The following is a 24,436-nucleotide window of genomic DNA, read 5'->3' as shown; positions in this document are numbered from 1 at the left end:
TTGCGTCTGAAAATTAATCGACGCACTAAAATCCTATTCCGGATAAAAAGAATTACCCCGAAGGTACGGTTTATTGGCGGTGAATATCGATCGTTGAAGAAATTATGCGTCGATGCTATTGGAATATCAAATAAAAAATAAATGATAAAACGATATATCGAATAGCACAGAATAGTATAAATGTTAATACTAGTGAAATGATGAGATAAGTAGAAAAACCGAAATCCGTAGCACATTCATCCGAAATGTGACGTTTGAGTTTGCAGCAGCAATTGCACGGTAAATCGAACTGCTACTTGAATCCGTGATGGGCAACGGAAGCCGAGATATATCATAGCAACGCATTTCGGTAATAATTTTACATCATTGTACTGACAGTGACTGGCAACGAAGTTTACGCGCTGAAGCAACTTGTTAAACGTGTGTCGGAAACTAAACGTGGTTGATGTAAATTTACACGCAAGCTTGCAAACAGTTCTTGTAACAGATTTGTGACAAACACACAAATTTTATACAGTGATCGCGATATATGACCAATTGAATTTTCTGTTAAATCCACAGAAATAAAAGTAGAAAAATTGCGCGAGATCAAGTGTTTGTTCTTGAAAATTTCACGCCGAACAGATCGAAGTATCAAGGATGTTGTGGAAAAACAATAGAACACGGAATTAACTTGAATCGAACGCCAATGTCAAGACTTTGTTAAAATATTTTTTCTCATTTTTTAACACATCTCTCTCTCTCTCTCTCTCTCCCGTTTAAAAGAAACGAACTCGGAGGTTCTTGACATAATATCCATTTCTCCACAACTAAATAATTCTTCGAGCAAACCGAATATCAAACTATAAATAACATACAACAGTGTCACTGCTAGCAGTGCCAACGCTTTAGAAATACACAAAGATATACACGTTGAATCGAAAGAAAATAGGCAATGAATGGCAAATGCTGCTTTTCCTCGACTCGGAGCGGTTTGTTCGGTAGGCGTGATGTATATCGCGTGATATTACATTTTCACGTTTACCGACGTGTCAAGGGGTGTGCGAAATCTCTCTCTCTCTCTCTCTCTCTCCCTCTGCCGGTCGTAAGGATCGTTGGTGACCTTTTATCAGCCAGAGACGTCGACTGCCGGCGTCAGAGAAATCACGTGTATTTCCAATCGTTGACGATCGTCGACGGAGGTTAGACGATGCCCGTGGGGTAGAAAGGGGGGATCGATAGAACAAACGGAGAGAGGGTGACGCCACGCCGGAAACCGACGTTGGTGTCTGGCAGCCCTGGAATTCTGGAAAACTGGCGAACCGTGGCGGTTGCAACGCGGTTTTGTCTCAGGGTGAAGCCGCGGATCCGGATGCCGCGAAGAAAAGGGGAGGAAACGAAGTGAGCTCGCAGACGAACCGAGAGGAGGGTAGATAAGGCCAGGGAACGGTAGTAAGGAAATCGAGAGGGAGCAAACGGGTGAACAGGGCGGAGACGGAAAGGAGGAAGGAAGAGAACTTACTTAACGTCGTGGCAAAATGGAACGGTAACTAATTCTGACTAGACTGGCTGATTTATCGGCTTTTGGTTCTTCATCGTTGCCTTTCAACGTCCCAGGCTCTCGCGTATCTCCAGTCACTTCCCAAAGTATTCCGCCGCTCTGTCAGATATTTCGTGTTACCCGTCGTCCTCTTCTTACCTTCCTCCGTGATGTCTTTCTTACTTCTTACGAGGCAACCTTCGGATCTGGTCCTCGCGGATATATTAAAATTAAGCGTGGGTGGGGCGGTAATCGCAGCGTAACACGGTTGTTGCCCGGTTGTTGGCAGGAGGTGGTTCTACGCGAAAAAACAAGTGGAAAATGTAGAGTTCACGGGACGATTCGTTTCTGAGAAAATCGACTCTGAGCATTTCTTTTTATTGATTATATTCTGCTCGATTTATATATACATGTATCTCGTGATAACGCAGTTGCAGCAGCAGATACTTTCGTTGTCTGTGGCTATAGTTGCAGGTTAAACAAGTATAACGTGTTATATAATACATGCAAACCAAGTCTACTCCTTGACAGCGAGTTTGATATTAAAGAAATACTACTACTTACTTAGTATGTCTTAATTTTGTTTCATTTATAGTGTTTAGTTCAATATGTAGTTGAACATTGTTACAGTAATTAAGCAGATTACATTTTGCCCTTGAGCATACACTATCTTTTATGAAACTGTTTTGACAATAATAAACGAAAGCCAATAATTTCTAAGAAAGTACGCTCGAAATAACCCAGATTTCCGTAACTGTAACATTTAACGTAATCGTTAAAATATCCAAAGTCCTTCACGCTCACCGCAACGTCACGGCCATTAACGAATAGCCTGATGCAGTACCTGAGTACCGCGCGATATGCAATTTTTTCAAGCTTTAAATGCAATTTCTCTTATAGTTGGACCATCTGAGGCTAAATTACAAATATGTTTATTTCGCATATAGATCTATCGTCGCGCGAAATTTCGTCAAAGTCGACGAGGATTCTCGACAGATTTGAAGCTTCCTTTGTTAGACTTTCTGCTCCTCCTTCTACTCCGCCCGGAAGGAACGTTTTTCTCCTCGTTCCCCGTATAATTCGACGACGAGGAAAAGCATCGACGTCGTCGACGCAACTTACTATTTTTCATGATACAGGTGCCCGTCGCCGGACTAATAATTTCTGCCCCTTTCGTCGCCCGAGCAACGTCCGCCTATCGTCTTTTTCTCCTCTTTCTATTTTTCTTCGCTGTTCGTCGCCCCCTACTTTCAACCTCCTTTCTTCCTTTAATTTTTCCTTTTTCCAAGTCCCGTTCCCTGCTTTCTCTGCCAGAGACAAATATTTTGATTGATATCGTTTTCATCGCTCGATCGCATTTCCATTAGTTGATGAGCTTCTCGAGCGGATGGTGCGCGTGGGCGGGAGTGGCCGAAGCAATCCGGGAGCAAGCGGGAAAAAAAGAAATCGAGGCTTTGTGTAGGCGATCGACAAGTTCGAACGATGATGTGCCGAGGCTCGACGCGTTAAACGAAATGAAATATTTAAAGCGGCCGTTCATCGCTGTAAAACTGGCGCTGTTGTCGAAACATATTTCCATCAGCTCTGTACACCGGTCCTTATCAGTTCATAGGTCCAATCACATTTCGGCTTGATCCTTACCTTTTCTCCCAGTCAAATTGTTCGAACGACGCGCCGTCTCGTTAATGCAATCTTCCCATTGTGGCCATTATTATGTCTGGCGACTCATTCTCAGTGGTCCCCTTTCCTTCCCGAACAAATGCATTCTTATTCCCATTCTTTGCCAAAACCATCGTGCGAAAGGGCGTTCTCGCGAGATCTGAAAGCAGTTATTACAGTTCCTCTTCCCTTCTATCGCGCTTCAGCGATCGCACTATCTCTGTAAACCAGATTTTTGAATATTTTTCCCAACGTAACTTCCTGTCTAGTCACCTCTGCTACTTTATAGTTGTAATCGACGTTATCAGAGTCTTTCGTAGCTTCCACAGCAGACTCTGTAATCTCTGCTCCACCCACAGCCCTGGTCGAGAGAAAATGCGCTCAAAAACGGTTAGTTCTTTATCTCTGCTCACACACGGACCCCTTATGTAACGTCTGTTCTTATAATTATATAAAAAATGGAAGAATTTTCGATAAACATTAATCCAAACGAACTCTCGTCCGAACGTCTCCGCTCGCTGATTTAACATGGACGTTATGGGTCAGCGACGATTTCACCCACCAAATACCAAATTTAACTGCGATCTATGAAACATCGGAACGGAGGGTACAGCTTCTTCTCGAAAGCGTCACCGAATCGATATCCCGGCGTTACGCGCTCATCGTTCTCTTAGGAACGATGCGCTGACCCACGACGTGCTTCCGAAGCCGGGACATCCATCATCTCGCAAGTCCGTCAGGATAGGGGAAAGCTCGTCTATCAAGGGACCGATTAGCGACGATAAAGATCTCGAAATGAATGGACCGTGCCACTCGACCGGCTCATTGTCCTCCCGACCGTGCAACCACCGCGCTTTCGACCATAGATCGAGTTCCCGTGCCGTTTTTTGCTAAACAACGATGCTTCAAATTATTAATCGTCCTGCTGGACAAGATCGGTCGTTCGTGTCTATGAATAATCGAACAGATTTTTCTCCGCTAATGTGTACGTTCGTACGTTGATGGGATAAACGGTCGCGAGACTTCTTTAGCCCGGATATTTATGGTTTTTGATTTCTTTTATTAAAAGGTAAATAACGTTGAAATATTCTGAAATATTATCATGCGCGTATATATATCTTATATAGGTATAACATTTATAAGATACAGTTCGTATACGAAACACGACGAATGTTGCTTCAGTATAATTTATTACAATCAAATACTACGATGTTAATTCCTACTGAATCGAAAACGATTCGAGATTCTCCGTAACGTTAGATATATCTACTCTACTAACAACATTCGTATAAATACCTTTAAACATGTACATAACAACAAGTTTCCAAATACGTTTAATCAAATAATTTTTCTGTCCGTCGGCGAAATTTATTTAGCCCAGTGATTCCGCGAAATGCATTCACGAAACAGGGCGAGTTGCGTTTTATTCAAGAATTTGCTTAACAAATTAGTTCGAACATCCAAATTAACGAACTCTATTCGTTCCGGTAAAAAACAAGTAGCGCAACGGGGACAAAAGGAACAACGAAAATCCAAGTTCTCGATTCCTTAATTTACATACGAATGCTCTCGATCGAGGTTAATCCCTTTATTACTGATTAAAGCGTTTTCCCTATTGTCAACGGGAAAGGGGAAATAGGCAGGTGGAAAAAGGAGCGGACGAAGCACAGCGGGTATCTCGGCAGCGCGTATCGAGAAAACCAAAAATCCGGTTACGCTTGCTACCCAGGGTCCTTTCATTTACATGCCATGTACACGATCAGGGACTGTAACAACAGAGACTCGGGTTCGCCTCGGAACGACAGATCCATTCCTCACGCCGTGTTGCGGCGTTGCTCTTATTTTTTCTGTCGGTCGTTCAACTGCAACACGAAACGATCGGTAATCGTGACAGCCAATCGGTCTTTCGGAATTTAACCGTGAGCGTGACGTTTCCGAGAGTTTTCTCTCTAGCTTTCTTCCAGCAAAACTTCTTTGCGCCGCTTTTATGTCCATTTCTCCGTGTGTCGTTTCAACCCCGCGTCCACGTCCTCCGTCTCCTCTACACCATTGGATAGCAATGCGCCGACGATTACAGCTACGGTTATAGCGTGTGACGAGGAAAGCGAACGAAATTCCCGGTCAAACAGGATTAAGAAAAATGTGACGAGGGAAATTGCACGGGTAATTTAAAGGGTAATGCACTGTACTAATTGATCTTGATGGAACTGAACTCAACTGCACTAGCTGTAGCGCTTTTTGTTCGGCCGAGGTGCATGGGGATTAGATTTTATAGAGTTTGCACGCTACTGTACGAGCTGTGGAACACTATGAAATAAATAGTATTGTTTAGGGCGGATGTAGCTCTCATAGAGAGAAGACTGAAAGGAAAACACCTCACTGACACCTCGCTAAAGAAATAAAATAGTCAAACTGGACGATGGTATCCCGCTGGGGGTAGCCATCCATATGTTATTTAGCAATTAAGTTGGAAAAATTTAGCAAATGTCCAGCTGGACAAATCGTAAAGTAGAAATTGAATAATAAAAGAAAATATGACTCGGAACGTTTATTAAGAATCGAAGGGTCTATGTACACATAGTCAATGTAAAAAGTGCTTAATTTTAATTAAATTATTGTGTAACGTCGTTTAGTAACTGAATTTTAGCAAATAAAAATAAATACATTGCTACGAGTCTTCAGAATAATATAAAAATATGTGATATTCCTGTCGTGAAAATATTAATAAATATTCGTCAAATGATAAAGATATGATAAAGATGCGTAATAGGTATTGGTACGGTTAGGATAAAATGGATAAAATGTGCATAGATACTCAGGAAAAATGGTCTGCATGAAGGTGTAGAGGAAAATGGGGGGTTTGAAAGACAATTTCGTCGTGATGCAAGATAACGACCCGAAGCATAGTGCTACTAATACGTGAGCGTGGATCTTGTATAATGTTCGGGAACACTTAAAAACACCTCCGCTATCCGCAGATATAAACATTATCGAAAATATATGGGGCCACCTAGGGCGAGAAATACGGAGTCACCATATTTCATGAAAAAATGATTTAAAGAGGGCTGTTTCAGAAGAATGGATAAATATTTCAAGTAGAGTACTCGTCAGTTAGATAAATTCAATTGCACGACCGGTTCAAGTCACAATAAAATCAAAGGGAAACCTCGCTACGTATTTAAAATAATTAAACCTAGTAATCTTCCTTTTATCAGGAATATCAGGCAAGTTTTATTACTTTTTCCTCCCATTAAACTGTAACTCTACGAATACTTATTACGCGTATACTTTTACCATCTCTTTTAGATATCTATTAATATTTTCACAAAAGATACAGACATCTCATCTTCCATTTTACAAAAATTATTCTGCAGAGTTGTAAGAATATGTACATATTTCTCATTTGTTAAAGTATTACTAACAAACGATTTTCCACGATATTTTCGTTGCAATTAATGGCTACTCTTGTATACTTACGAATTGACGTTCCGACCAACTCGATACGTCAATGTATAGATTTTTATGAGCGTACGCATTTTGATTGTTTCGTTTCGTAGAACGCCAGTTCGTCCGAATATACATCCGTTATAACCATGGCTTAATGCGCGCCGACCTGGTCGAAATGCGAAATTTTGCGGTCATCCTAAACATTTCAGGAATCTACGGAACGTTTGCCTTGACCAGGGATGAACTTGCTCGTTTATCATGTGCGGTACAGTGCTCGAAGACGCGATAGAAACGCCTCGCGGTTGTTGAAGAAATAGGTAATTAAACTGCGGTTGCTCCCTCGGCTTCGGGTTATCGCATGCTGTTTGAATAATATAGTGGAAATGATACATAGAAGCGTATAGTGGTAATAGTGACAGAACGCGACTGAAATCTCACCAAGAAATTCTCAGTAGTAATTGAGCTATGTCGTTTCAGCGAAATGTGTTCGATAATTATTTTGTACTATGCGCGTCTTTTTATTCCGGTTGCTGCCTTCCCTGCAGATAAATCAGTGGTTTCGAAAACGTTAAGAGACGGCAAAGTTCTATGCCATGTAGCATCAACCCTTTGCACTCGAGAGGTGACTGTCACTCACCACGGCGTTCCATGCTGCAACTCCGGTAGCGAGCGAGAAGCGACAGTTTATGTTAGATTTCGACGTCTGCGATTGACGAGAGTGCAATATTGGTTGGTAAATTGGTTCCTTGGTTCTTTATGTTCTTTGTTAGGAAGCGTAAAGCGTTAGACTTTCAAATGGAGATAAAATAATCCCATATGCCTCCGAAACTATGGTTCTGACAGCGTCTGCAAAGTTAGTTTGGATTCGACGATCATGGCAAAAGTATTGTAGTTTAGAAACCATTAAAAAATGGTTTTCGGAAGTGAAATTGGCTGAAATGAAGATGAACTTGATTTTGAACTGTTGAAAAATGAGATCAATTATATCGAAGAATGCATCTTGGTGAATGCTTTGTATTATTATTTATTTTAGTCCTTTCGGCTTTCGACGAACTTTCCATTTACATTTCTTACATTTAATGTATTGCACTCCTTGGCATATCCTTACCTCTAGCATCTAAAACTAATGACTACAAACTATTGCAACTTGTGACTACTCGTTATTGCCGCTTTGGCTCTTTTGCCTCCTTGCTGTGCTACCTTCTTGTCATTCCACCCCGTCTTCTATTGCCTTTGCCCTTCTTTTCTCTATTATTGCTCTTAAATCCATTAGTCCTTCTCCAGTCTCATTCAGTGTTTTTTCCATGTCTTTTGGTCCTCCCGTTATTGGTGAATGCTTTATAAATTATCGTCAAAAAGAATACAGAAATTAATATTACAAAATCATAGATAAATTATTAGAACATAATTTTTTTTCTAAGTTAATTTCTTAACGTAATTAAAAGGGTCAATATAACTAACGAAAATACCCATTCATCCGATAAAAGTCTAGAAGCTTGTCACAATTGTTATCACACTGGCAGTGCGGAATGCAGCATCGATTAATTCATTATTCTTCTTCATCAAAATATGGTTCGTTGATTGACAGATTCTCAAAATAGGTGTTCTGTAGTACTACATTGCGGATGTAATAGTCGATAAGGAAGCTCTATTGATATATCTCCGAGTTTTCTATGTTTCGAATTACAAGGAGTTTTAATTCGCGTTAATCGTAAGTGCTGAAAGTCAGAGACGTATTAGGTTGTCCGGAAAGTGTCTTTCTTTCGCAAGCGTGTTTTTTACAACAGTGCACCTTCGTACGAACGTGAAACCGAGTCTGCGAAATGTCGCGGTATTTATCTCAACAAACTGCAAAATGCATCGTACGCAATTAATATAATAATATTAAACAAAATAATATTAAACAAAAAAAGGTTGCGCGTCTATTATTTCCTCATAAGACGAAAGAAACTTTACCGACAACCTAACATCGCGGTACAAAAAGACTAATCGGCTGCTCCGTCTGTCGATCTGCTTATCGATCGAAGGATTCCTATCAAAAGTTATAACGCGTCTCGTCTTGAACATTTCGGAAGCCGAGGTAAGACAGTTTATACTTTGGTGCGAGTCAGCTTAAACTATGTACGTGAATGCACCGTTGAATGACCAACTTTCCGCCAATATTGATTCACTTGGGGCTCAGTCATAGGACAAACTACCCTGACGATGCGATGATAAAATTACTCGTCACTGCTCTCAGTACCAAGAGTTAAGTTGTTAGCATAACTAGGTATAGTTTGCTAAAGCGTATGTACATATTCAGGTGTATACTCTTCGAGTATAAACAAAAAATTTCAGAGTCCTTCTTTTACCTCTGTAAGTAAAGCTTGGTATTGTTAAATAAATAAATAAGTAAATAAATGAAATTATAAAAATGTGGGATAGCGTGACATCAGGGAAGGACGTGGCGTGAGGGTAATTGTTTATTGGCGTTGTTAAGATATGTCAATGTTGTCAAGGAGTGTTGTGAGCGTCACCAAGGTATGTCAAGGGGAAAATGAGCGTGGTAAATGCTGTCAGAGTTGAATTTATCGTAGTCGTGCGAAGATCGTTGTGTCGTCGTGTCGTAAAAGTAGCGAGAAATAAATACGCGAAACGGGATATTGTATTCGTTTTCGTGCGAGTGCAAACGATATTGTGTTTATCATACTGTAACTTACAAACTAATTTAATAACATTCCTACAAAAATATTTAGAATTCTATTATAAATATAAGGCTTTCACAAGTATTCGGTGATCGTATCTTCTTTAGTTAGCAATATTTTCATTGACAAAATTCGGCGAAGGTGGCCCTTTTTCTTATTATTAACGATAACATAAGAATAATATTGTCAAATTAATAATATTACCGATTGCTAATTTTGTATTATTTTCTAATTACGCATTAGGCGATTTTGTGGAAGGTTCTAAGCTGTCTGAAGCTCGTGATAACATCGTCAGCTCTCGTATCGCAAGTTGAACGTAACAGGCACAAATTACATAAGTGATTAGTTGATTTGCAGGCAGCGATATTCGAATACTATGCGAAATTTATCGGCAGCTCTGATCTGGAGAGTTCAATCGGTTGATTAGTTAACCGATAAACGAAGGATCTAGATTCAAATCTGGATTCAATAACCCGATTAGCTGCTCATCCCTTATTGATGTTCCTCCTCTGTGTTTCCTACATCTCATATCGTTAAAGCTTAGGTACGCGCACAATACGCTGCTTGTATACCTATACATGTACAAGCTGTTACAGCTAAAACGAGTTCATTATTTCAAATAGGCGATAAAAGATATTTTAAATAGACGAGAATATCGCTTATAAAAGTTACGCGTCAAGTGTAAAGGAATATGGTAACAACGTTCCCTTTACAGGCGGAGCCGTACAGTCTGCGCGAACCGTAAAAAAGTCGAAGACTATAGTTTGCGATGTGATTACGAGGCGAAATTTAAAAATTGAAAAATAGAGCTGCGTTTTCGTGCAAGTGCCTTGGTAAGGGGGAAAAATGGGGGGAAATTTCTCAAGCTATGTCGTTCAGAAGTTCGTTTCTCTTCAAAAAAATTTCGAAGGATAAATTAGTAATTGGTTGGTAGGAGTTTTGAAGAATAACCTGCGGGAAATTCAACTTTGTTGTCAAACTTCAGTTTATCTTGAAGATGGGAGTGGTACCGGCGTACCCTACATCCAAGAAGGGACGTGCTAGAAGTAACTATAATGGAAGAGTAACTGCCATGACCATTAGTGACACTGATTGATCGCTACAATTTTCAGCAAATAATAATTCAGCACCTCCTCCGTGGCTATACATAGATGCGCGGCATGCTTGAAAGATCGAAACCAATTAAACTGCGCAGATTATGTACACGAACGTAGCTAAAAGAGTAGAACCTAAGCGAAGAAAAAACGTCGGAATTTAATTTCCTCCGATCGCTTTTCTATCCGTCATCGTTTCCACGTACACGACCACTTTTCTAAACATCTTGTAGCTCACCCTGTAGAAACGTTTGAACGCAACAACGGCTCAAATAGAGCTATCGAGCGAGTAACCTTATCGTTTATCTCCAAATCCAATCTCTAATTAATCGAACGAAGAGGAAGCGACGAGCGTTGTAGGTGTAAGCAACCCTTCGATATCAAGTTCAGTTCGGTTAAAGACCAATTAAGTTTATTTAATACGTTCGATTTTACGTAGACGATGTGCGCGAATCGTAGCAGCGTGTGCACGAAAATTCCCGTAGTTTTCCCATGGTTGTTCGAAACTCGCGTGTCAAAGTATTACATTGTCAACGAGGTGTCGCGGAAACGCGAATAAATAATGTCGCACGAATAAATATCATGCGTTTCCGATTTTTCAGTTGCCCGATCAGATAAAGAGTTTGCTGTTCGCGTACTGTTTGTTTGACTGTTCGTATCCGGCGGCTGGATGCAGAGTAGCGTGCGAAAAGAAAAACATGGGACGCATCTAAAAAACAGTATTCGATACAGGTAATCGAATTTAGGTTGCAATCATATTTCGAAACACTGATACCTCGGATTTGTTATTCTCAGTTGAAATTAATAATTTCTTCGTCTCGCCCGCAGCTTCGTTCATCCCGCGAAACAAACTATCAGAAAAATATGAAATTTCGCGATATCGCGTCGATATTTATTTGTTGCCCAATTCTAGTCGTTAGCCTGTTATGTTCGTTTAGTGGTAATGTTCGCGTAACTGGAGCGGCGTGTAAAAATGAAATCTCCAAGCGCGTTCACGGTCGCTAATAGCTTCGATAGCTATTATTTCACCTACGACAAGACACGTGGTCGTTATATGGTTTTCGAAAATACAGTCAGCCACGCGAGTCTGCTACATGCAACCCTCGAATGTAACGTACGCATAGTAGAAACGTTAGCTCTACGAATTTTCTCGACGAATATCAAGACACGTATCGTTAAAACGCGAGGCAATTTATTTGCCTTCACCTTTCTTTAGGGAAAGAGAAATTAATAAACGTAAAAATGAAACTACAAAGATCACGTATGTCTGTTGCATGTACGTGAAATCACAAAGGCAGCAGACGTTGCGCGAATACTTTTTAGATTCTCAGCATCCTAAGTTATATCGGTATATCCTCGGCGTTGAATAAATTCAAAGTTTCGCAACTTCCGACCTGACTGTATCCCGAGGTGTTTTACGAATTGAATACGTTGAGTTCTCTCGCGCGTTCCAAAAATACGTCGATAATAATTGTATCGATATGCAGGAATAAATAATTTAAGGTTTATTTAATTTATTATTAGCTTCAGATTCGTACGTAAGATAATATTTATTCTTGTTAAGAATAAATAAGGATAATTCGATAGCACGCTGACTGTCACGGCACGCGTATTCGGGTGGCGCTTATTTCGCTACTTGCGAAGGATCGTCGTAGGTATTTGAAAAGATATTTCAGAGGAAATAATAAAACTGTTGAATCGTTATAAAAGTAATACGAAAATGGTTTATTAAAAAAATTGTTTAGAACGTAAAACTTTAAAGCATTCTATACATAGCTGGGGTTGGTCGGGACAATTTGGACGATAAGTTGTTTTCTTTAAATTCCTTCGTGTCTTTGTTCGGTCCATTCGACGTCTTTTATTTGCATAACATGGTTTTCATACGCGTCTAATGCTTCTTCCGCAATCATGTTACGCTGACTCCGTCGAAGACAAGGACTTTTTGTATTTTCAGACAACCCTAACAATTTTGCAGCTAATAATTCTTGTTGCAATTTTGTAAACCGCCAAAACGTTTACAAGAGAAATTCCCAGGAGGAGTTGAACGCCAAGTTTTCTGTACCGTTTGATTCCCCTTCTAATTGTGGCGGCGTAAGAAACCATTTGGTCGGAATAATCTGTACCACACTTTCCTTCATTATATTCAAAAACAGCTAGTGGTTTTAATGTTGCGAACAAACGAAGCGAGAGATCATTGTCGAGACCACCGCTTGAGCGATTCGCATTACTAAAATATCGATGGAAGTACCTAGCAGAGAACGCTTGGTACGGCACGCGTGGCCTGAAGGAGATTTCATTGAAAACACGCGTGGCAGTCAACGTGATAGGCGGATTTAGATTTCGGTGATTAACTGCATGCGTTCCATCAACTACAGTTTCCCCGAGAGGGGTAAACAATCTGCAGCTTTCGCAGCTTTGACAAACAGCAGTGTACGCGGCAGCGCGAAATATACATTTTTCCTGCTCCTCGCCAAGGGTCAGGACGCGGCCACCTGATTCATCGAATAAGAGAACATTGCGCAACGTGAAGCATTTTTAAACCAGTATACCATGATTACTTTCCCATTAACTCGATGCAAACACGGCGAATGCGATATAAATACAGAGCGAGGGTCATGTAACGTTTAATATTCTCGTTGCTCTCCCGTTTCATTTCATTCGAAAGCGGGCAGAGGGTGAGTCAGATGAGCGACGCCGCGTCTTTTCCTCCAACTTTAATTATAAACGTACGTCCAACGGTAACGGTAATTTTTCCAAGCGCAACGTTGAATTTACTTTGTGTATTTCCTGTTAATTGAAATACTTTTATATCCTGGCGGCGTGTCCCGAAGAAAAAAGATTGCGGAACGCCGCGGCGTACAATGGCTGAATTAATGCCCGGAGGAAGATGCTATGGTTTATTATTTTCCCTTGGAACCATTAGAAGAGGCGTGACAACGGTACGGTCGCCCCCGTTCCAGCACTTTAGGTCCTGCCATAAATATTCCTTAATACGCGCTGGTATAATGCGTATCGATGCGGCTGCTGTATAAACATAAATATGACTGCATGCTCAATAGGCGGCCTCACGCTTTCGTTGCAGCGTAAGTTTCCCTAATGCTGTGCTGCATAAGATCGGTTAATTTATCGTTAATTTATCGTTAATTTATCCTATTCCCCGAAATTAGTATTGTCCCACGGATCGGAATTCCAACGCGTCGTTTACGCGCCACGAATATTTTCGGCAACGATATCGCCTTGCGCGAAAGTAGACTAACGAGTAAATTAATAGCGATATCATTGATAACGTTCTAAACGTAAATACCGATGATAAAATGTTATTGACATTTCCATGTAGATACAGTGGGTCGTAAAAATATTGGAATATCTGGTAAACATCTCTCGCGAATATATTATGTGCGTTGTAGGGAACATTTTGAAATTTTGTTACGAGCATTTCAAAACATTTCCTTTTTAATATTTATACATATTTACACATCGCTTTAGATGTTTCTCGTTTCATATTTATACATGCATTCTGAACAAATACGACCGCAGAAACATCGTTATTTCTTCCCAGTCTTATGAAATTCGTTGCCGACAAAATCGAAGTAACGTCTGAAATTGGGAAATTTTCTCATTAAATTTTCTCAACTTGATTATCGAAACGTCATTTATATCGTCTTCGGCCAAGTCACGTTTGAAAGTTCTCCCTTTGGCGATACGATTTTGTCGAGGTTTATCTCGCCAGAGAACAGGCAGGAACGCGTGCACGGATGTATGATGGAAATATATTTAAGCAAGTATAAGCATATGCTGGCAGCGTTTACTTATACTACTTATTACTACTAGAACAGGCTATGAGGCTGAGAGGCCCTACGAACTGATTTGGAGCTAAACGATGCTCGATGGTTTCGAGGACTAAGGAAACTTTAAAACGCTACAGAAGATGCAGAGATATCCTAGAAGTGAGAATCGCTTCGACAGATCTATACAGCTATTGATATTAATTTAAACACTCGTGACGTTATAAACCGCTAAATTTTTACTAATACACAACCGACGATAAGATAACATACAAGTACACACCGTCTTACACCCCGAGGAACAGTAGTTCCGTGATATTTCCAGAGACGAGAAACATAGTCCCAGATGGAATTTAAGCAACAAATTACGATATGCACTGTGCATAAAGCAGCCTTTGGTTTGCTTTAAGACGTTACGTTCTAGCATCAGCGTCTTTGAGTCGGACTCGAAGAACGCAAGACCGTGACACTTTCCTTTTTTCACAATCGTCAGATGCGTGCCAAGGGATCCATGTTATCAGCAAGATAGAGTTTCGCGGTGCATTTGTCACGGCGTATAAGCAAAAGGATTCGCTCTCCACATTGCGTGATATTCTCTATATCGATCTTCCGTTCATGGTCTCCTTTTACATCAACAATTTTCTTGTTTCTCGCCTTCCTATTGTAATTATCCAACGGTTCGTTCCAACATCGCTGACCCTTTGACAACGTAGCTAACACGGCGAAGGAATCAGAACGAAGTATTCGGAATATAATTAAGTCCTTCTCGCCGCGTTTTCTTACGCGATTTTGCAAGGTGAACGATACGTTGTCTGCTTCTTAATGAAACGTAAAGCGCAACAAATACCACAGGGCTGTGTGTACGTAACGTCGTCGTAAAACACGCTGCTTAAAGAAATCTTCTTTATTCCGTGATTCGTCGAAACTTCAAACTTCCAAACGCAGTAAGAGGATTAAGCGTGAACGCAATAATTCTCTTTAATGCAATGAAAAACGAATTTTACAAAGGGAGCGAATGAAAATTACGAACTTCAACTTATATAAACCGGAGTCGCGAGGAAATTTCCTACGAACGGAGCGAAGAATTTTCAAAGCTCTTGTCTCGTAGCGACAATATGGATATTGCGAGCTACTGCGATCGTACAAAGTTTCTCAAGATGTCTTGACGTGGAAGAAAAATGTATCGATTACACACTTGTGAAACTTGACGTTTTTCACGGAACTCAATTTCGCCTTTATCGCGTTTACGACAGCTCTGTCTCTATTTACGATCTTAGCGTATATTACGAAGAATAGTACGCGAGTAGAGCATGCGAGTAGCTGTGCACGTATGGCATGCGCGATAGCGTTAATTTCAGACAGTCTCGAGAAATGGAATTATACAAAAAGGAAGAAAAAACGAGGAAATAGGTAAGGCGAGAAATTTTTCAGAAAATATTCTGTATTACGCTCTAGAAACTCTATTTCTACGTAGTTTATGCGTGAAACAATAATGATTATAAATATAGTAATATAGTAATGAGTAAAAATATAGCAGACGAACATTTTTCGAGGACGTCTCGTGTTGAAGAGACTCCCTTTCTACATAGTTGGACCGTATGCACCGCATACGCTATATAAATGCATAATTTCTAATTCTCTGGTTTGATATTAGGTTGTTCGAGAAGTTTCTATCGTTTTGTGAGGAAATAATAGACGTTTTTGTTTTACATTATTTCGTCGAATTACGTACGACGCATTTTGTTCTGTCGAGATAAACACCGCGACATTTCACTGACTTGGTTTCACGTTCGTACGAAGGTGCACTGTTGTAGAAGACACGTTTGCGAAAGAAAGACACTTTCCGGACAACCTAATACTATTTATAATTAGTGTATTTAACGATCATCATTATTTTCCATAATTTTACGAAGTCAACAATGTGTACAATTTTTAGTACACTTATAATTATTTAACCTACAGTTTGCTTTCTCGCAAAATCATGCCGTTCGCCAAAAGAAGGATGGAAATAAAAGACAGAGATCCCGTAAAGAGTTCTGATCGTTAAAGGTTAGGGCCGTAAAAACGGTATTATATCTTTAGCATTTCTTACACCGCAGGGGACTTTAAAGCCTAACGAGAGCCTCGAAGAAGAGGAAAGACAGGAAAGCAAAGAGGTAGACGGCGAAATTTAACGAATGAAAACAGTATCGAGTATACGGGATGTATAAAGAAGAGAAAAAAGGGGGGGCGGACGAGGGAAGATGAAAGAAGAATACGAAAGCCGAACGTGGAGAAAGAGTGGCTCGAAGGGAACTGAGGAAAAGGCAGGTTTCGTCGTTAATATTCGCAATTCACGAGCTTAATATGCAGTGAAAACAGAGGACGTAACAGGGGATACTGTGTCCCGTGAAAATGGAGCGGAAAAAAGGAAAAAGAGAAAAAAACGAGAAGGGACGAAAATAGAAAATCCAACGAATGAAATTACTCGACGAGGGGAAGCATTATCCTAGCGGGCAACCGAACGCTAAGAAGCAAGGTTTCCCTCGTGTTCCGGTTCGTGCGAGATTAATTCCCGGTTGTCGTCCTTTGTAAATTTCAGCCAAGAATTTCGTCGTGTGCCATGGCCGTGCGTGGCTTATATTATCTCGTTCCTGTACACTCTGCCTCGTTATACGATTCCCCAAGGATTTCGCGCAGCGATTGCAAGGTGGGCAAGGGGTTGGGCAAATAAAGAAAAAAGCAGCGACAATCGCGGCGGTAGATTCCTCAAAGGAAGGAAATTGTGTATCGCAAATAAAAGAATAGGCCGGTTCTGCTGCGAGGTAATTCGTGAAATTTCAAGCGGAAATTCGCTGCCGGTCTTTGCGCGCATACTTGCGCCGTGTTTCTTGCATGTGCCGTGGCTCATTATAATAGTCCCGGCGGAGATATCCGGCGGAGGAAAAGCGGATTAACCCTTTCAGTGTTGAGTTGTGTGTTGCGGCCTGGCGACATTTTACGGCAAAGCACACGCCAGCTCGAATAAATTTAAACTTTCGATGCAAAATATATTGGATAGTAATTGGCTTTGTTTCATTCCTTTCGGCCATAAAACGGGTGGTTAGCTTTGTTATTTGTGGAAGAGCGCGCGCGTGGGAAATCTAACCGCAAGACTTTAATTCCGCCTCTTCCTTTCCTTCCTAAACGCATCTATTTCGTTCTTTTTCCTCAACCGTGTTCCTGCTACCCCTTTATATTCACGCAGCACACGTTCCAATGACTCTCTTGTACATCCTTTACATAGTTTGCAGATTGTACCGTCTTTCTTCCTCCAATAAATATTTCACCTTTCTTTGTACCCACATCTGAACCCAGCAATCGTGCCTCGATCTCCGCCTTTGCAGTTTTCATTTAAATAGTTAGCTCTTTGATCGTCTGTGATTTCGTTATAACGAGTGTTATATCTGTGTTCTCTCGCCTTTTTCTTGCCATTGTAACTGAGCTACCTCGTTCATTTTCGCTACCTTCAGCAAGGTGTTTCCCTCTTATTCTTTCCATTACCAATTCATTAGCACCTATCATTTCTCTGTCCGTATTAGATGTCTCTCATTTCGTCCCCTTTCGACTTCTTATCTTCTCGCTTCGCATCTATTTCCCTGCAGCGCTGCTGTATTATTTCACTCTTGTTTAAACGTTTCGTTTTCTCCTCGTATATTATTGCCCTCTTTCCCGTCCCTATCCATGCTTTATTCGTTTTGGTTTGCTGCAGGACCAGATATGCTGGGGCGTAAAAGTCCAGACCCAAAGATTCGTCTAATATATTTCTCTCGTAGATCCTCTATTTCTTCCGCTTCCTACCGTTTCCATACTTCTGCAGCGTACAACAAAATACTTTCAACCACGCTACCAAAAATTCTCCCGTCGATGCTGTTTTTCAACTTTCCTCGTCCATGTCTGAGCCATTACGGTTCTTGCATTTCTTTGCCACTTGCTCAACACGTGACTCTCTCCCTCTATTTTTCTGCAAATTATATCCCAAACATTTGAATTTCTTCGCCTCTTCTACAGTTTGCCTCTGTCAATTCCGTTTCTTTCCCCCTTTTTCTGCCACTTTCTTTATAAAAGATCAGAACCTTTGATTTCTCTACATTTAACTGCAACTCCTTCCCTTTCTTGTCACGTGCATCAGATTCTCTGCGTCTCGCTTCCTGTTAACGCCATATCCCGCGTACGCTAGGGTCCCGATTTTTTCTTTCGCCACTTCGATCTCTGCTGCTCGATTTTTCATCGCGGTTTCCCCCAAATTCGCCGTACGACTGACGCCTTTTTGCGCGATCGATTCTACGTGAAAGTTAATCGACGCGCGATAAATGCACGCGGTAGACTCCGATAAAATATTGCGCAAGTGCACGGTGCGAAAACTAGCTTTTGTTACGTGTCCTGTTCTCATCTTTAAACGTCGAAGCATCAAACGCGCGATCGAGAGAAAGTTTAAAGTTGGCACTCGCGTACGAGCGATTAGTAACTTTCTAGCGGATACTTTTCACCATGTTAATGATAATCTACTTTGGCGCAGGTAAGCGTGGAAATGAATCTCAGGGTATTATTCATATATTAAAAGGACGAGGGAAAGAAAAGGGGAAAACACGTGTACACACACAATAGAATTATCTAGCCGGAGGCGGATGCGCTGATACTCTAGTTTACAATTGTAAGTCAACAATCGTCTATATATACGTTTATGCTCTCGAGGAAAATTCCAGGTAACTGGCTTTGTTTCGGTGACGGAAATGCCGGTTATATTTCCTTGTGAGGCATATGATAAATTAAGCTTATGGCTAAGGTACGGTCGAGAAATTAAATCAGCGCGTTACATCGTAAGATTTAGTAATTGTGAGTTACAGCAATGAAACGCGGAGAACGTTGAATCGAATTGATTTATGCGCATTCGTATGTACTTGACGATATATCGTAACATTAAATTAACGAACGCGTTATTGTGCCAAATATTTGACATATTTTTATACGACAAGCGTTACATTAAAAATATTTCGAATATAACGAGTATATAAATTTCGATACGATGATTGTATTAATATTACTTGGATCTTAACGATCGTTGGTCATATTTAACACACGTGTACGTATCTTTGACGTATTGCAATTTTCAGCGCAAATAACGGGAGTGAAATATTGCAAAATGGCTAGAAAACGTAAAACGAAAAGCCGACGTGTGTTTAATTTATCGAATATTTTCTGTAAAATAATCGCCTCATATAGAAAATTCACGATATTCTATAATGTCGTTATCAACAGCGAGTTTTGTACATAAAAATGTTTCATTCGAGTTAATTACTTTCGCTGCGTGTCGAAACAACGGCAGCAAGTTTGAAAGAAAACTCAATTAAAATCAAAACCGGTAAACTGGACTCGAATACAGCATCCCACATCGCGGGAACTTTCGGGGCTGCTTTTGAAATATACAAAAATTTGACTTTCTAAATCTAATCTTACGGATAACATATTTCCAAAAATGTCAAGAATCCCTTTGAAAATCACCAAAATACAGGAGACGCCAAATTCAACGATCCAAGTACTCTTGCTCGATTTTACGGAGGCTATTAATAACATTTGCTCATTACCTTTCACCTGCAGTATACTTACAAGCTGGATAAAAGGTCAAAGTTCTGACGAAAAATTCTTACGAATTACAATCCAGCCGATTGTCCTATTGAAAATGAAAACCGTAAAAATGCTTTGTACCGGGTCGTATGATAAATGTGTTTATATCTTTCAGGATGAGGATTTATGCTGGCGGAACGACAAATGACTGAAACGAACGAGCAGATTGTTTCGCGTGTCATGGACATTACGTGCAAAGGTATACTCGCATCGCATAGGTGCAATGTCTAAATTTTCTCGACGTTAACGATTTCAAGTAACAGAGAGATGAAGGAAATAAACGTAAAAAAAGATGGAGTAGAAAGCAGAGCTAGAGCGAAAACACAGTTGCTACGTAGATCCTATTAATGGAGCAACATCTGCCTCGAAAAAATAGTTTTATCTACGTTTCGCGTTCCTCGGCTCGGCGCGACCACAAGTGGACCAACGCGAAAGCTGCTTTAATCCCGGTCAGATTCGAATATCCATGTTCGGAAAATTCCATTCGAATCTTAACACCCGGTCCATTATCGTGGTCCATTGCGGGCGAGCGAAAAAAGGAAGAGGCGGAGCCCGTTGTTCGACTTTGAAATCCTCGGGATATTCCCTGGTGTGAGGCGAGCGGAAGGGTGGAAAAAGGACGGGCGTCAAAGTGTAGGCGAGGGAATGAAAAGGGAAGGAAGAGGGAGAATGGTATTCCGTTGGCGCAAAGGTACAATACGTTGTGCAAGATAGTCAGGTCGTCTTTGGCGACGGACGGCGTCCTAAGGGATAAGCCGAGAGTGGCTGGTACCGCTAACCACGTTCGATAAGCGGTCAGGTCAGATTCTACGAATCCTCGCGTTCCCCTTCGCCACTATCTTCCGGTATAGTCGCGGGCAACTGTGGCGCAGCATGCTCGTCGTCGAACTTTCCGAAACTGAACAGAGCGCGATGGAAGGAACAGAGTGCCTTCGACAAGTCCTCGTTTTCCTCCCCGCACCAGAAGAACTTGATTGCTTCGCTGCCCTGTCGACCTTTACCTATAGAAATGTTTTGTCTGTTCCCGTAGGAATGTAAGTGCCCGGTACGTTGTTATCGGTACACGTTCACTTGAACGTGCACTCGTCCGTATCTACGTATTCCATGCATGATAAGAATGTACACGATACGCACAAACGCGCACAGTGAAGACGTACATCTCTGTTCGTAAGTATTAGCTGACAGTATTTTTCGCAGACGGTATCATCGGTCTGCTACACGTTCGTATGGTAAATTTGAAAATTTACTTTTCACGCGGACGAAGCACCGTGTGAAAAATTCTACTCTACGTTTTTGATCTATTTTCACACCTACAGCGATATCCTAGCGATTATTTCCTTCTATTCGGTCAGAGGGAATTAGCCACGTTGAATCGTACTTGATAAATGCTCGAACCCGATTTTCTCGGAAACTAAGCCTTGGACGAAGAAGTTCCACATCTTTTTCTTGTTTCTTTCGCAAGGTATCACCTTCAACCCGCTTGGCACGTTATTCGGCCGCATCCTATGTGGACCTGAAAAAGCGCCGGCAACCTATTCAAATTCTTACGATTATTATCTCGTTTGGAACTACGGATTATAAGCATATTTATGAGCATCTCATAGATATCTACCTCCTGTCGTTCACTGTTTTAATCGATTTTGTATCGTCGGTAGACAGCAGAGGTTTACGCAATATCATATCTTTATGAATGAAATTAAGGAAACGAAGTTGCAATAACTAAGTTGAAAAATGATCATATTTTTTTACAATATATATTTTAACAATTGCCAATTATTCCAATTCCGATCGTTTAATCGTTCCTTCGACAGTTACGACCAATTATTACATTTTGTGCGATACCAACCGGCTAATATTCATGAACTGGAGTGTAAGTCCGTGGCCGTACACAACCGCACACAGCCGTACGTCACGACACGAGACGTCGTCCTGGACAAATGGGATTCGTGCCGTGCCATTGACTGCGCTCGACGTACGGACAGATTAGCGTTAATGTGTTTTGTTGACTCCCCGGTCCTGATTCCAGCTGGATGTATCGGGATATCGAGCATCTCCGTGTCCTACGGCCCTAGATGCGCGTATCCACGAGATTTTCGCTAGTGGACCAAGTCGAGACATCGTCCGTGAAATTAGACGAGCGGAGAACTGGCCGCGGATGCCGCTACTTTCGGAATTTCGCTATTGCACGGTCCCGTTAGCTCGAGAGGCTCGCAATCCAAGCGAGAAGAAGAGCGGAATTGGACGAGCAAAGATCTTACCGCGGATCTTTCGACCCTCTAATTTTATCTTTAACGCGCGCGTTGTTATTTGTCAGATTGGGTTTGTTGGATTATTAGACATTTAGCGTTAGTTTCAGTATTGGTTTTAGTGGTAAGATTGAACATGCCCGCTCGTTACATAAATCACATGCCACGGGGGAAGCCGCGCTCGCGCGTATCTGTAGTTTCCGCGAGAGGCTTAACAATGGGTATATAGTTTCAGCTGGTTAGAGAATCGTCGTAGCTCGAGTGAAAAGCGAGTGCCGTACTCTGTACCGAAGATTATAGCCTCGTTCGTGTTCAGAATTCAACTCGAGTCTTCTTGTTTCGTTCCTAAGAATAAAACCGATTTTTCTGTTTCATACCGAAGGAGTTGTGGCGGCACTCGACAACAGAAATTTCCAACGGTTTCGTCGGTACAAAATATATCAGCGAAGCGTAAGGCCGTCGATATGCCTACGGCCCTTCCGCCGAATATTTGGAAGAAGGCGTACGTGGCAACGAATCGGATCAAGAAAACAGTTGAGTTGTAACCGAGAAGTGAGAATGGTCCGTTGGAAAGCTGGAATTGTTAATAAATTTCTTTGGCACCCTACACGTCCTACACCAAAATCGCGTCAGAGTTTCTATTAAAACCCAACCGATTTACGTAGATATAATGTTAGAAACTATCTGTTGCGTTATACGTTTCTACATCTTTTCGACATTTCCAGTCTTATCGGCTACAGTTGCTGAGCTTATTTTCATCGAATCTCGCTACTAGACCGAACCTGGTAGATCGAGAGACTCTTATCTAAGCGAGAAGAAAAAGGAAATTAGGCGAGCGGGGATTTCGTCGCGGATCCTCTGACCTTCGAATTTCGTTAGTGGACCATCGGGATAGGTGGAGACACTCTTATCTAAGCGAGAAGAAAAGCCATATCCGTTATCCGGTGGTTGCATCGCGCGACCCAGTACACGTGTTTCTCTCCCCTTAGCTCACGTTGAACGATAGCAGATCCCGAAGGGTCGTCGAGTTTAATTGTGCCCAATGCTGCAAGCGCAACGTTTCTATTCCCATTGGCTATCGGCGGAGCCCGGATTAGAGGGTTATCGTATATTTGCTATTTCAGTATTTTTGCCCTGCGACCGGCAGCACCGCTGAATGAAATTGAAAGGGACGTACGGGATAATGGTTTCCGTCGAGCTCGATAGACGGACGATTTTCTGCCCCTCTGATATTGAATTCTTTCTCGGCAGAACGAATCGGAACGGTCTTATAGTTAGGACGTTCTTGAACAATAATTTCCCGGCTAACCATATTAAGGAATTGACAAGCGACAAGTCGAAAGTTGTAGATTTTCTTTCGCAAGTTCAATCTGACTGCGGTCCTCCGATCTTTATATTTCGAGCTTCCTTTGACGCTAGAAATGAAGAAATATTTCGGAAATTGAAAAAAAGCACTACTTTTAAAAGTAGAATTAATACGAACGCGCATTAACTCGTACAAATTGGTTAGAGACGACGATTGGTTAACTCAACATCATATTTTCGATAAATCATAGTTAATAATGAAATATTAAAATAATTATTCGGTATCAACGTATCTATAAATATTCGTTTGATCTGATCTCTCTCATAAATGAGAATTCATCGCAAAGAATCATAACAGAGAAATAAGTAATAAACAATAGATAAAATTCTACCCCGAAGCTCTTGGGCCAACAAATTCCCATTTCATATTACGTTGTCCGGAAAGTGTCTTTCTTTTACAGACACGTCTTATACAACGACGCATCTTTATACAAACGCGAAACCTAATCTGTCGAACGTCCTGATCTTTATTTTGATAGAACAAAATGGATCATACGTAATTCGATAAAACAATATAAAACGGAAAATGTTGTGTATCCATTATTTCCTTGTAAGACGAAAGAAACTTTTCGGACGACCTAATACTTTGGAACGCGATCGGAAGGCTAATCGAAACGAAACGTAGAACGTTAAATAATAGAAGATTATTTCTTTTGAACGCGGTTTAACTCCTTAACCTACAACTACGGGCATAGCCCGTAGTAGATGATCGGGCCAATCGTAAATATTACGGGCATCGCTACACAAGTCGCGCGAATGGCTCGAAGATTGCGCGACATTTTCTACGTTTTCGGCCCAAAATTCTCGAACGTAAATCGTAGGTTAAGGGGTTAAAAGGTAAAGAAAGATCGGAAGCTTTTGCCTTGTTGTTGCTCTTGCGGTTGTTGGAGCGTTCGCGCGGTTACAGAAAGAAACAGCAAGCAAAATTTTTGTTCCTAAAGAGCAACGGTTGTGATGCCGTGGCATGTACTGCAACGTAACTGCAACGCTGTGC

The 24,436-nt window shown here is 41.2% G+C and overlaps 2 protein-coding genes across 2 annotated transcripts in view; one reads left to right on the top strand and one right to left on the bottom strand.

Annotated features, from left to right (window-relative positions):
- LOC122575476 (suppressor of lurcher protein 1) overlaps positions 1–24,436 on the bottom strand; it is a 299,608-nt gene that overhangs the window by 81,303 nt on the left and 193,869 nt on the right. The window lies entirely within an intron of this gene.
- LOC122575508 overlaps positions 1–24,436 on the top strand; it is a 116,642-nt gene that overhangs the window by 46,552 nt on the left and 45,654 nt on the right. Inside the window, exon 2 of the mRNA XM_043744539.1 lies at positions 19,947–20,030. Within this exon, the coding sequence (XP_043600474.1) occupies positions 19,958–20,030 (73 nt within the window). The 5' untranslated portion in view covers positions 19,947–19,957. The remainder of the gene's footprint in view (positions 1–19,946; positions 20,031–24,436) is intronic.

Source organism: Bombus pyrosoma, linkage group LG15 (genome assembly GCF_014825855.1).
Source record: "Bombus pyrosoma isolate SC7728 linkage group LG15, ASM1482585v1, whole genome shotgun sequence".
Taxonomy (NCBI): domain Eukaryota; kingdom Metazoa; phylum Arthropoda; class Insecta; order Hymenoptera; family Apidae; genus Bombus; species Bombus pyrosoma.
This window is presented reverse-complemented; position numbering and strand designations above follow the sequence as displayed.